Source organism: Staurois parvus, unplaced genomic scaffold, assembly GCF_062004578.1.
Source record: "Staurois parvus isolate SC_StPar_1 unplaced genomic scaffold, SC_StPar_1.0 ptg000007l, whole genome shotgun sequence".
Taxonomy (NCBI): Eukaryota; Metazoa; Chordata; class Amphibia; order Anura; family Ranidae; genus Staurois; species Staurois parvus.
In genome coordinates, this window is record NW_028317803.1 from 9,175,410 (window position 1) to 9,190,156 (window position 14,747).

The 14,747-nt window shown below is 45.5% G+C and overlaps 1 protein-coding gene across 1 annotated transcript in view; it reads left to right on the forward strand.

The window, feature by feature from the left end:
• The first annotated feature begins 10,965 nt into the window (after window positions 1-10,965).
• DIAPH3 (diaphanous related formin 3) overlaps window positions 10,966-14,747 on the forward strand; it is a 1,068,692-nt gene continuing 1,064,910 nt past the window's right edge. The window contains exon 1 of the mRNA XM_089668393.1: window positions 10,966-11,250. Coding sequence (XP_089524519.1) covers window positions 11,173-11,250 — 78 coding nt within the window. The 5' untranslated portion in view covers window positions 10,966-11,172. The remainder of the gene's footprint in view (window positions 11,251-14,747) is intronic.

A 14,747-nucleotide genomic window follows, 5' to 3' on the forward strand; every position in this document is an offset into this window, starting at 1 on the left:
AGCCCAGTTCTGTGAGGTCACATATTTGTGTTATGCCGGTGTGAAGGGGTTAAATATGTGTGTTTTGTAATATTTAGCGTTTAAATTTTGTGTTATATCTGGCGGGTTTTTTGTGCAATTTTCGTTTTGCAGGCTACCACTGCATGAGAAGAAGACATAAATGCATACAAATATGAAATCGTGAAAACATTCTAGTGTGCTTTCATTCACAGAAAGATTAATGGTGAAATGTTACAATGTATTTCCATACCTCAGCTCAGGGCAGAACATTTTCACACTGATACATTGTATACTTTTCATTTCCTGGACTCTGCAGAGTTCAGCTACTTGCACACTGGCTTAAAAATCACTGCTTCTACAGTTTTGTGTTGGAGCCTGAGCTCTGTGTTATCCTATGCGTCCATTCACATTAGGCTCCATGCACACTGGGCTTAAAAAATACAACAGCTGCCTTGGCAGCAAAAAAACGCTGATATAGAGTGTTTTTGTACACAGTTTAGGCAAGTTTAGAGGAGTTTAGTGTTTTTTTTCTGCCAAAAAGCTACAATCAAAAATGCAAACCAGAAGGGTTTTTCTTCCTGCCTCTAAAGGTTGAGCTTTAAATATGTCTCTAATCGTCCTAATATGCATGGACCCATAGGGTAACACTGAGCTGCTCCTACAGGCAAAACACAAAACTAAAGAAGCAGTGCAAATGCCTGTCATATTACTGATAGCCAAACGGCACTTTTATTCGATCATCCATTTAGGTGGATCCATCCAAAATTTTCCTTCCACACAGCGGTACTTTAAAACTCTAAAAGCTCAAAATAAGAGAGCAAAGCAACACACATAACATAATCCTATTTAACAAATTTGTTGCTTGTTCAATCCCATTAAAAATGTACTCACAAACATAAAAAGAATGATCACTTATCACAATCCCAATTCGTTAGATGTCAGACCTCCACCATCACAGCCACCACAAGAATTGGTAAAAGCCACAAGAATTGGTAAAAGCCACAAGAATTGGTAAACGCCACAAGAATTGGTAAAAGCTACAAGAGTTGGTAAACTCCACAAGAATTGGTAAAATCAAAAACCTCCTTAGCATCTGTGAATCTTCAAAATATCATACATAAACTTGATCCATCTCCAAAAACCCATTCTTATGTGTCCACGTTGTGCTGTTCCCCTCATATTTGTTATTTAACTGTGCATTGTATCACCAATTCTTATTTCACCATGTTTGTTTCTATGTCTTGATCTGTTGCTGCCATCTGCTGGCCAGAATTTGCATGCTGCATGCCTCTGTTATAGCTAGTAAGTGTTTTCTCTGCTGGGCGTGGTTTTAGGCAAGCCTTGGTTCTGGTCACTTCCTGCAGCCATTTTATCTGCTATATAGCTGTGTGACAGGACATTCAATACCCTGGGCTTGTGAAGGCATCAGTTTTTGACCAGCAGTTAGCCTCAGGAAAGATATCACAGGACAGCATCAATACCTCTACTACCTTACAGTATTGTATCACTGTTTGTCGCTGTATTTTGGACCAAATAAACCCACGCTGATTTCATTCCCGTGTATACGTTTGGATCCATCTAACCTGAACATCTGCCGGTCCGGTCTGCTCCACTGCTTGGATACGAAGGTAGGAAGTTACACAGCCATTATCAGATATACCTTCATTCGCCTTCATGTGGGGACAGAACAGTCAAAAACTGCCTTAAAGTCCATACCCCGCTACAGATTCCCTCAGAGTCCAGTACCACACTCAGGAATCTCCCTAGCAACAGGCCCACTTGCAGCAAATCTGCCCGGCTACAGTGCATGTTCCACAAGCCTATGCGGAAGCACTGCACATACGCAGTATCTATACTCTTGCCTGGAAGTCCTCCACAACTCGCCAAGCCACTCTTTACATCCTATATTAACCTTTGCTCGCATAATAGAAGTACTGTTTATGCACGCTCCTTACATTGTTGTGGCCCGCAAAACCCTGCAATTCACTCTAAGCATATTAGAAATTTTATCAACGTGCCCTATCGGAGCCGTACTGCGATTTTCAGCGTCCAATTCAAAAGTTCATTTTCTTAAAGAGACAGCGCACCTTAAGTCAAAATGGCCGAAAAGGACTTTGCACAGTTCCCCAGTGATGAGCTAAAGCAAATGCAACCTGATACTGATCATTATGAAGGGCAGGGAACAGAATCCACACTTCCAGCAGAACAAGTTGTGCGACCAAGACGCTCTCTCAAACCGACAGTAAAGGTCATTGAAAATTATCACACCACGAAAGATGAGCTATGTGATAACCTGGAGGAGCAATGGGAACGAGTTTCCTCCCTCATTTCCGGACTTAAATCCTCCTCAGGTGATGCCACAAGTTTACAAGTTGCCATCGGGCGGCTGGACACAGCTCAAGAAAGATACAAGAGACTGTCCACAAGGTATATAACCTTTCTAAAAGACTCTAATATCGATGAAGCCCTATCAGAACTGAGCAAGGCAGAATCAATAGACAGACAAAGAGACGTCATGGTGCTGGATGTTAAAAGTAAAGCGGAACTCCGTATCTCGCATTTGCAAGAAACTAGATCGCACAGATCAAATTCATCTAAACATTCCTCTCGGTCATACAAATCATCGTGCTCAAGAAGCTCAGCCTTGAGCGACAGATTACTAGAGGCCCGCATAAACGCAGAGCAATCCAAAGCGAGACGCTCCTTCACAGAAAAAGAAGCTCTTGCAAGAGCAGAGGCCAAGAGGGCAGAGGCAGAAGCAGAGGCCAAGAGGGCAGAGGCAGAAGCAGAGGCCAAGAGGGCAGAGGCCAAGAGGGCAGAAGCAGAGGCTCGAATAAAGATTTTTGAATCAGAGATGCAGGAGGAAATTGCATTAACTAAAGTAAGACTACTTGAGCAAGCATTGAGCCAAGGTCTTGATCCAGTCTGCTCGCTACCACAGGAGATAGATGATCCAGTTGACCGCACCAGTGACTATGTACTGAATCAGGTATCTGCGCCACCCCCAGTTTGCAGTACCGTCCAAGCCGAGAACACTGAAACCTGCAAGTCAGCTCTACCTGCGGTACCAGTGCCACCCACAGCACCCGAGCAACCTAATAACCGTTACCCGGAAGTGCCCTCTCAAGGACGGTTGTTACAGCAAGATCGCTATCAGGCATTTTCTGGCCTACCTCCACAGCTCAAGCAGCAGTCATCACAATATACAGAGGCTAAACGACAGCTCAACCCTGCAGCTACATCATTCTACCCGGAAGCATCTCACCCCTTTACGCCAGGCAGCCCATACGCCCCAGGGGCATCACAAGTCGTCATGGCCACAAGCAGTGAGAAATCAGATATGTCTGAGTTTGCCAGGTTTATGGTGAGCAGAGAGCTAATCAACACCAGTCTCTCAAAATTTGATGACCGTGCAGAGAGCTACAGAGCTTGGAAGGCAACCTTCAAGGCCGCTATCGCTAACCTCAACCTAACCGCAGAGCAGGAGTTTGACCTCTTGATCAAATGGCTGGGCCCAGGCTCCACAAATCGCGTCAAGAGCCTCAGAACTGTCTACATGGGACAAGCAGAAGCAGGTCTCGCTGCCGCCTGGCAGAGACTCGAACGTACCTTCGGCAGTGCAGAAGCAATAGAGAAGGCCCTATTCAAGAGACTGCAGAACGTTCCAAGGATCAATCTCAAGGATGTCCAGAAGCTTCAGGATTTAAGTGATCTGCTCATGGAACTGGAGCTTGCCAAGGGTGACCCTCGTCTGTCCGGGCTGTGCTACCTGGATACAGCTCATGGAGTAAACCCAATTGTCGTGAAGCTACCATACAGTCTGCAAGAAAAGTGGGCGGCATCAGTCTCAAGGTACAAAAGAGAGCATGACGTCACCTTTCCCCCATTTATTCACTTCTGTAGGTTTATCGATGAACAGTCCCAGATGAGGAATGACCCCAGCCTCGACTTCCTGGAGTTCAACACTACAGCTTCAGCGACATCATCACCAAGGTATGAAAGCATCGTGCATAAACACAGAGACTTCAAGAGCAGCGTGAGTGTTAGAAAGACTAACCTACCATCTCCCGTAGTACCCACGGGTAAACAGTACACTACCTCATCAGGAGATAAGACCTTCAATCGTGAATGTCCCATTCATAAAAAACCACACTCTCTGAACAAATGTAGAGGGTTTAGATCCAAAACCATACAGGAGCGCAAGAAAATCCTCACCGAGCTCGGGGTATGTTTCAGATGCTGCGCTTCATTGGAGCACATGGCTAAGGACTGTAAATCTGTCATCAAGTGTGAGGAGTGTCATAGTGAAAGACATGCCTCAGCTATGCACCCAATCCCACTCTCCAGAGATTCACCCACTGCCGTCACCACCAGTCCTGCTCCAAGTCATGGCGGGGAGCCCCAAAATTACGCTAATGCAGCGACTGCTGTTTCCTGCTCATGCTTGGATGTATGTGGGGAGGGCCAGTGCGAGAAATGTTGTGCCCGAATATGCCTGATCAAGGTCTACCCAGAGGGACTACCAGGAAAGGCAGTAAAAATGTATGCCATCATTGACGACCAAAGCAACCGGTCCCTAGCAGGTCCTAAATTCTTTGAAGCCTTTGGAATAAAAGGACCATCCGAACCCTATACCTTAAACACCTGCTCGGGCCGCATAGAGACTAGCGGCAGAAGAGCACAAGGATTCATCGCTTCTCCTGTCAGTGGGGATACGGAAATACCCTTACCGACGCTGATCGAATGTGATCAAATACCCAACCATAGGGATGAGATTCCTACCCCAGAAGCTGCATTTCACCAACCTCACCTAAGGCATCTAGCCAACGTTATCCCACCTATGGACATCAACGCCGAGATTCTACTCCTGCTCGGCAGAGACAATCTAAGGGTACACAAGGTGCGTCAACAGTGTAATGGTCCTGACTATGCGCCATATGCCCAGAGACTGGACTTGGGATGGGTAATCATAGGAAATGTATGCTTAAATCAACCAGGAATTGACTCCTTCAAAACATACGTGCGTGCAGATGGACGCACAACTTGCATTAAGCCGTGTCCTCATCACTATGAGGTGAAGGAGAAGTCTCCAGGCCTCATACAACCACCTGACGTCATTACTCCCCTCTTTGCCGACAACTTGGGGAGATCAGTCTTTCATACAACCAAGGACGACGATAAAGTAGCCTTGTCAGTAGAGGACAGAGAATTTGTCGAGATAATGGACAGTGAGTTCTTTAAAGACGAAACCAATCACTGGGTTTCTCCATTACCCTTCCGAGCTACCAGGGTAAGACTCCCGAACAACCGGGAACAAGCTCTGTCTAGATTTAACTCTCTTCAGCGTACCATGAACAGCAAGCCTGAAATGAGAGAACACATCGTTGCCTTTATGGATAAAATATTCCGTACCAACCATGCAGAACCAGCTCCATCCTTAAGGAAGAACGACGAGTGCTGGTACTTGCCTTCATTCGGAGTATATCATGCCACTAGACCTATGTCTGTAGGTTCCTTTACTAACTCTACTTGGCTTACAGGTCCGGAGTTTCTGCTAAGACAGGCGGACGAATGTGTACAGGAAGTTTTCAGCATCCAGGATCCGGATAATGATCCAGAAATCCGCGCTGAAGTTAGTGCATTGGTCACTGGAACAAAGCAAACCTCCAGCCTCGGTTGCCAGCGCTTTGAACGTTTCTCCAGTTGGATGAGACTCGTCAGGACTATCGCAAGGTTAGTGCACATTGCGAAATGTTATCACAATACTCACAAAGATCAGGATTGTCACGGTTGGCACGTCTGCCATAAACCCTTCTCTGCGGAGAATATCTCTCATAGTGAGTCCCTCATAATACGTCATGTCCAACAAGAGGAATTCAATGTAGAATGGAAGTGCTTATACAACAAACAGCAGATTCCAATAAAAAGCCCTCTTGCCAACTTAAATCCAGTTATTGACAGTTTTGGCTTGCTCAGAGTAGGTGGTCGTTTGAATCAAGCCCACCTAGGAGTTGCAGAACAAAATCCTCTCATCATTCCCAGCAAACACCATATCACCGTCTTGCTGATCCGACACTACCACAAAAAGACTGAACACCAGGGCAGGCAAATCACTGAGGGCAAGTTACGGTCTGCTGGCCTTTGGATTATAGGTATGAAAAGACGTGTGGCCCAAGTACTGCATGACTGTGTTCACTGTCGCAAAGCTAGAGGAAAACAACTACACCAACAAATGGCTGATTTGCCTGCGGACAGACTATGTACAGAGCCGCCTTTCACCTACGTTGGCCTAGACGTCTTCGGGCCATGGATGGTGTCCGCACGCAGGACCCGTGGCGGTCACGCAAACAGTAAGCGTTGGGCTGTACTATTTACTTGCATGAGTGTGCGAGCCGTTCACTTAGAGGTCATAGAATCCATGGACACATCCAGCCTTATTAATGCCTTAAGACGGTTCTTCGCAATCAGAGGACCAGTGAAACAGTTGAGGTCTGACCGTGGAAGCAACTTCATTGGAGCCTGTAGAGAAATGAACATAGACACCAAATCCATTCAAGATCACTTGGCGGAAAAGGGTTGCACCTGGATTTTCAATCCTCCTCATAGTTCCCACATGGGGGGCTCCTGGGAGAGAATGATCGGGATCTCACGCAACATCTTGAATTCTATGTTGATGGATGTAAACTCTTCAAGACTTACACATGAGACTCTAGTCACCCTTCTCGCTGAAGTTTCAGCCATCATCAATTCTAGACCCCTCGTGCCAGTATCTATGGATCCTGAAACACCAGCCGTACTGACTCCAGCTATCCTACTTACCCAAAAAACTGAGATTACGCTATTACCTAGTGGAGAATTTACTCATGCGAATATCTACCAAAAACACTGGAAACGTGTACAATACCTAGCTGATTACTTCTGGAACAGGTGGCGAAAGGAGTATCTCAATATTCTTCAAGGAAGAAGAAAGTGGCAACACCACAAACCAAACCTAAAAGAAGGCGACCTCGTGTTAATGAAGGAGCAACATACCGTACGGATTGACTGGCCTATGGGACTAATTACAAAGGTTCTTCCTAGCAAGGATGGCAAGGTCCGTAAAGTGGAGTTGAAGATCTTCAGAAAGGGTGAGCTTAAAATGTTCGCAAGGCCAATTAACGAACTCATTTTGATACTACCCATCGAGAACATTCCTGCTGGGTGAACTCTCCTGAACTTGAACTTTGTGGTTCTTCTCTATTCCAACTCGGAATCTACTATATTGTTATGTTTACTGCATTCTAACATGTTCTTTGTTACAGGTTGTTTTATATTTTATGGACATTCGTCATAGTGAAATCCCTTATGGAATTTCAGACGGGGAGTGTGCTGTTCCCCTCATATTTGTTATTTAACTGTGCATTGTATCACCAATTCTTATTTCACCATGTTTGTTTCTATGTCTTGATCTGTTGCTGCCATCTGCTGGCCAGAATTTGCATGCTGCATGCCTCTGTTATAGCTAGTAAGTGTTTTCTCTGCTGGGCGTGGTTTTAGGCAAGCCTTGGTTCTGGTCACTTCCTGCAGCCATTTTATCTGCTATATAGCTGTGTGACAGGACATTCAATACCCTGGGCTTGTGAAGGCATCAGTTTTTGACCAGCAGTTAGCCTCAGGAAAGATATCACAGGACAGCATCAATACCTCTACTACCTTACAGTATTGTATCACTGTTTGTCGCTGTATTTTGGACCAAATAAACCCACGCTGATTTCATTCCCGTGTATACGTTTGGATCCATCTAACCTGAACATCTGCCGGTCCGGTCTGCTCCACTGCTTGGATACGAAGGTAGGAAGTTACACAGCCATTATCAGATATACCTTCATTCGCCTTCATGTGGGGACAGAACACACGTGTACCTCAAAAAATAATAAATGGCTACATATAGTGCATTATCCTCGAAAATATGTATAGTAAAATCAATTAGCAATGTGCACTTATGATCAAAAATAAGAAATCACCGGTGTCCCCTGAATATGGCTGAATTAAATACTCTTACTCTAAAAAATACTCTATATAGCTTTACATCTCATTCCCCATAAGGATCCACTCACAGCCGATCCATGTGGACACAAAAGAATTGGTTTTTGGAGATGGATCAAGTTTATGATATTTTGAAGATTCACAGACGCTGAGGAGGTTTTTGACATTGGACTTTCTGGGGAGAAAGTGTGACTTTTTGTGCGTCTAGGGCAGGGGTGGGCAAACTGCAGCTCTCCAGCTGTTACAGGACTACAAGTTCCATCATGCCTCTGCAAGTCATAGCTGTAACTGTCAGTTTTGTAATGTTGCAATGCCTCATGGGAAATATAGTTCCACAACAGCTGGAGAGCCGCAGTTTGCCCACCCCTGGTCTAGGGGATTTATTTAATCTTATTGTATTTTATTTATTTCAATTTGTTAAGACATTTTGTGGGTTTACCGATTTTTGATATTCAAAGAATTGGTAAAAGCCACAAGAATTGGTAAGCTGCAGGATCATTAACCACCTCCCGTCTGGCCCATGTATATAAACGGCTGGACGATGGCAGTGCAGGGTCGGGTGGCCGTTTATACGGACACAGTGGAACACCGATCGTCGGACGGGACCTCTGTGCGAGATCCCGATCATGTCATCACTGATTGGCCAATCAATGATCACATGCAGAGTAGTAAGCAAGATGTCACTTGTGACATCATTGCTTACTACGTGTGAAATCTGTGAATGATCACAGAGGTCACATGGTACAAGGCTATTCACAACAGCCTTGTACCATGTGACAAGCTGTGACCAATCACAGCTCACACAGTAGTTCTCAATGGCTGCAAGAATGCAGCTAGAGAGAAGGAGAAATTATTGCTTTTACAGCCTTATGGGTGTAAAAGCAATCAGTGTAAAAAAAAAAATCTTCATCACCCCCCACAAGTATTACAGTGTCACTACGGTGACACTGTACTGCTAGGGTGACAGTATGTAAAAAAAAATAAAATAAAAAAATAATACTATAAAAAAATAAAAAAAAGTACAAAAAAGTTTTAAAATTAAAATTTTTGGTTATAAATTAGGTTTTTTTTACTAAAAAGATAACGGAATAAAATTTTGGCCAAGATTTATGATGAAATACTATTTATTTGCAAAATTTTATAAGAACACTTTTTTCAAAATTTTTGGACTTTTTCATTTACATAGCAATAAAAATAAAAATCCCAGTGGTGAATAAATACCACCAAAATAAAGCTTCATCTGTCTCAAAAAATGCTAAAAAATTCATATGGGTACAGTGTTGCATGACTGCGCAATTGTCATTTAAAGTGTGATAGAACTGAAAGCTGAAAATTGGCCTGGACAGGAAGGGGGTAAAAGTGTCCGGACTGAAAGTGGTTAATATTTGCTTTTGGGTCTAACATTGCTTTAAAGCGGTAGTAAACTGCAAAAAATAAATTTAAAAAAAAAATCTTCTCCCTGCAAGTTAAGAACATAATGTGCTAGTATGCATCACACACCCGCGCTTCCTTTAGAGTTCCTGGGCTGCAGACGTTTGATTGGCCAAGCCGCGATGACGTCACTGCCAAGTGTCTCGGCCACAGCATGGCTCTCTCAATGGACGGGACGCCGTTTAGCTGAGAGTGCAGGTGTGCATTCTCCAGTGACATCACCAGCACCGCTACAGTAAATATCTCCTAAATGATGCACATTTAGGAGATATTTACAGTATCTACAGGTAAGCCTTGTTAAAGCCTTAGGGCTCATGTACACTGCAGCTAATAAACTCACGTTTAGGAGCTGTTGAGCGTTTTTTTCAGCAGCCCCTGAACTCGCCCTAATGTTTTCCTATGTGTCCATCTACACATCTTCATTTACAGTCATTTACAGGCAGTTGAGTTTACAGTCGTTTTTTGGAACGCAGAAAACTGGCGTTCAGCAGTCAATTTCATCAGCATTTCAAACGCAAAACCGCTTGTAAACGCATCTAGACGCGGCAAATCCCGCTTATAAGCGTTTGCATCTGAAATCTTGTTTTAACTCTTCCAGTTCCAAATGCTGTCCAGAGCCTTTTTTCATCATAAAAATACATGCAACGCGTATTCAAGGTACTCAGATGGACAAAACACTGTCACACATTGTAATGACCAATTCACACCTCAGACCTCTCCCACTCTTGGAAACAGAAGATATGTTAATGCCCATTCACACCTCAAATTCCTCAGGAAGACCCCCTGCCAGGTGACCTTAATGGTTCATTCCACCAGACATCTTTCCCACCCTTGGAAACAAAAGAAATGTTAATGAGCAACTCAAACCTAATTATCTCAACACTTACTGCTGTGTCTGCTTCTACTCTCTGTATTTCTCTGAAACAGTCTGAAATAGTTAATAATACCACTATTCAGTGCATTCTGGGCATTTGGGAGGTTCTAGTGTGCTTATCTTTAAAAAACGCTTCTAAACGCAAACGCACATAAACGCGGTATGCAAACGCTGCTAAACAGATGTTTTTTGACCTATGTTTTCCAGCAGTCAGTTTCCATCGTTCAGAAGTGTCCCGTGTACATGGGGCCTTACCTATTGGTAAAACATAAAAAATCATTTCACTGCCACTTAAAGAGTGAATTTTTAGGTTTTCTGGATTTCAGATAGAGTATTTTTTATTTTTCATATAAAAGTCTACACGAGACAAAAAAAAAAGAACATTTGAGGAGGAGTAGGACACAGAGGGATCAGGCTGAATGAAGATAGAAAGGCCAGGAACAATAAGTGACGACTATCATATAAGTAAATTATCTCAAAGCAGCAGGCTGAGCCCAGAGATCTGTGCCAGGCACAAAGATGGCCGCCCGTGTCCGGCGTGTCAAACAAGTCACAAGATGGTAGGGCCACGGAGAGTGGCTGGCGGCTGTGCATGGCAGAGCCCCGGCACTATCTTATTGGCTAAGTAGGAATTAGTAGGAGTGGTTGGACTGGCGGGAACCTTGAGCCTGGCTGTAGAGTGAAGTGTGTGACCGGCTCCTGGCACTGTATGAGATCGGATTCAGACATAAGTGGATCACCATCCCTCCACCTCACCGCGGTAATCGGATTCCTGGTAATCCTCAAGTGACGGCTCCATCCCGGACTGACAGAGCTATCTCCCTGCTACACACACCCGCACCATGAGCCGCAAACAGCGAGCGGTCCCGGCCTACCCCGAGCCCACAGGAGACGAAGGGGACAGGAAGTTCTCCAAGTTTGTGAGTATCCGGGGACACTGTGTGTGACAACGTGTATACCCCCACACACCACGGGGGACAGGAATAGTCAGGGTCTGTCACCTCTCCTGTCTGTCCTGACGGGGACTGTCACTTTTCCTGTCGTAGAGGTCTATTGCCTACAGCATGTCAGGGACTTCTACAGCCGCAGGACTCTGTCATCACAGGGACTGTCACCTCTCCTTCCCCAGGACTCTGTCATCTCAGGGACTGTCACCTCTTCTTCCCCAGGACTCTGTCATCTCAGGGACTGTCACCTCTTCTTCCCCAGGACTCTGTCATCTCAGGGACTGTCACCTCTCCTTCCCCAGGACTCTGTCATCTCAGGGACTGTCACCTCTCCTTCCACAGGACTCTGTCTATGCCATCACAGGGACTGTCACCTCTCCTTCCACAGGACTCTGTCTATGCCATCACAGGGACTGTCACCTCTCCTTCCACAGGACTCTGTCTATGCCATCACAGGGACTGTCACCTCTCCTTCCACAGGACTCTGTCATCTCAGGGACTGTCACCTCTCCTTCCCCAGGACTCTGTCTATGCCATCTCAGGGACTGTCACCTCTCCTTCCACAGGACTCTATATCATCACAGGGACTGTCACCTCTCCTTCCAAAGGACTCTGTTCACAGGGACTGTCACCTCTCCTTCCACAGGACTCTATATCATCACAGGGACTGTCACCTCTCCTTCCAAAGGACTCTGTTCACAGGGACTGTCACCTCTCCTTCCACAGGACTCTGTCATCTCAGGGACTGTCACCTCTCCTTCCACAAGACTCTATGTCATCACAGGGACTGTCACCTCTCCTTCCAAAGGACTCTGTAACCACAGGGACTGTCACCTCTCCTTCCCCAGGACTCTGTAACCACAGGGACTGTCACCTCTCCTTCCCCAGGACTCTGTAATCACAGGGACTGTCACCTCTCCTGCCCCAGGACTCTGTCTATGCCATCACAGGGACTGTCACCTCTCCTTCCCCAGGACTCTGTCTATGCCATCACAGGGACTGTCACCTCTCCTTCCACAGGACTCTGTCTATGCCATCACAGGGACTGTCACCTCTCCTTCCACAGGACTCTGTCTATGTCATCTCGGGGACTGTCATCTCTTCTATCATTGGACTGTACTGCCTGTGTCCTGTCAGGAACTGTCACCTCGAATGCCATAGATGTCTACTGTCCATGTCATCTCAGGAACTGTCACTTCCAGATACTTGTGATCTGTCAGGGACTGTGGCTTCTCCTACCTATGTCCTGTCAGAGACTGTCACTTCTGCCTGTGTCCTGATGGGAACTACTGCCGCAGAACTCTGTCATCTCAGGGACTGTAACTGCCAGATACTTGTGTTCTGTCAAGGACTGTGACCTCTCCTGCCTGTGTCCTGTCAGGCGCTGTCACCTCTCCTGCCTGTGTCCTGTCAGGCGCTGTCACCTCTCCTGCCTGTGTCCTGTCAGGCGCTGTCACCTCTCCTGCCTGTGTCCTGTCAGGCGCTGTCACCTCTCCTGCCTGTGTCCTGGCAGGGACTGTCACCTCTCCTGCCTGTGTCCTGTCAGGAACTGTCATCTCTACTCTGTCAGCGTTCTGAACTGTCACTTCTATTGCCTATGTCCTGTCAGGGACTGTCGGCTCTCCTCCTTCTAGAAGTCTGTGGACTCCTACTCTTCATTAGTGGTCACTTTATTTCATTCTGATGTTAACAAAGAAAAGTGAAATGCTGTGCGAGCCGTGCTCTGTGTTGGTGTGATAATCTGCTGTAAGATGTAGTCCTGTCCGGTGCTCCATATGTCTCCCTGTGGCCGGCCGTGTCAGGGACATTTCAGTGCGAGCCGTGCTGTGTGTTGGTGTGATAATCTGCTGTAAGACGTAGTCCAGTCCGGTGCTCCATATGTCTCTCTGTGGCCGGCCGTGTCAGACATTTCAGTGCGAGCCGTGCTCTGTGTTGGTGTGATAATCTGCTGTAAGATGTAGTCCTGTCCGGTGCTCCATATGTCTCCCTGTGGCCGGCCGTGTCAGAGACATTTCAGTGCGAGCCGTGCTGTGTGTTGGTGGTGCGATAATCTGCTGTAAGATGTAGTCCAGTCCGGTGCTCCATATGTCTCCCTGTGGCCGGCCGTGTCAGGGACATTTCAGTTTGCTGAGAAATGTTTATTTATTTCAGGAACTTAGGATAAATATTTGTAGTTTATTAAACTGATTGATGATTATTTGTAGTTAAATAATATCTGTTTGTCATTTTGTGTGTGGAGGTCATCCCTTCCAATCACACCACACACTACTCCCATGAGGCTGTGATTGCTGTGGAATGATCACGGGATTTCTTTCCTGAGGGATGCAGATCTCCCTCCTCCCACTTGTGCTGGGTTGTAGATTTAGATTCCTGAAGGTATGAATAAGACAGATCAGGATGAGTGCACTGTGTAATCCTTCCCTCTCAGATGCGGTTTGCAGTTGGGTGCAGTACATTTTATATTTGTTGCATTGCCGTTCATTTTCAATTCTATGTCTTGAACCGTACATATATAGTGCAGCACAGTCTGTACATTCGCTGTGTATTGTGGTACAGGAGAACATGTGCCAAGACAAGCCTTTCAAAATCAATGGACTTCCTCAACACAACGCAGTGTATTCATGTGTTAATGCAACAAGCCAGCTGCTCTGGGGGCACTTGTGTGGGTGAGCTAGGCTGTGTATGTCCACTGACACACACAACACCGTTCAGTTCTCACAGGATTTGACTAAGGCCTTGTTCACACCATGTGCAGAGATGTGTTTTTCTGCACGGGCACAAAAAAAACAATTGCTCTCTAGATGTCCTGATCACACCACAACACTGGTATCATGCAGATTCTTTCTGCGCAGGAATCTAAAACATGTAAAACTCATTGAATCGCGCATGAAAACTGATGTCTCTATAAGGGTCCTTTCACATGGGCATTCGTTTTTTTTTTTTTTTTTTTTCATCAGTTAAGTCACTTTTTTTTTCCAAGATAAACTGACCCATTTTTTCATCAGTTCAAATCTATTTTTTTTACATTCTTTATAAATGCAAAACCAGATGTCCTTTTACATCTGGTTTTCGTCTGTTTTCCATCCGTTTTTTACAGAAGAAAAATAGGGTTTTCTTCCGTTCAAAAAACCAGATGTTAATGGATGTAAACAGATGATCATCCGCTTACATCCGCTAGTCCATAGAAATACATGGATGTCCAGTTTTTCTGCATGTCTTGTGTGAATGAGGCCTGACAGCTGCTTCTGCCTCCTTTGATAAGAGGAAGAGGGGAGAGTGGTGCTGCAGATGGGCTCTGGATTGAAAAAGGTAAGTATATTGAGAGGTGGGGGGACAACTGTCACAGTCGTGCATACAAGAGCAGGCACGGGGCTCTCACTGTGTCAAGAAGTCTTAATGTCATCCCCTCATTCCCCCTCTCTCAGGAATGCAATCAGTGTATGATGCTGAGCCCTGCCTAACAATTCTTT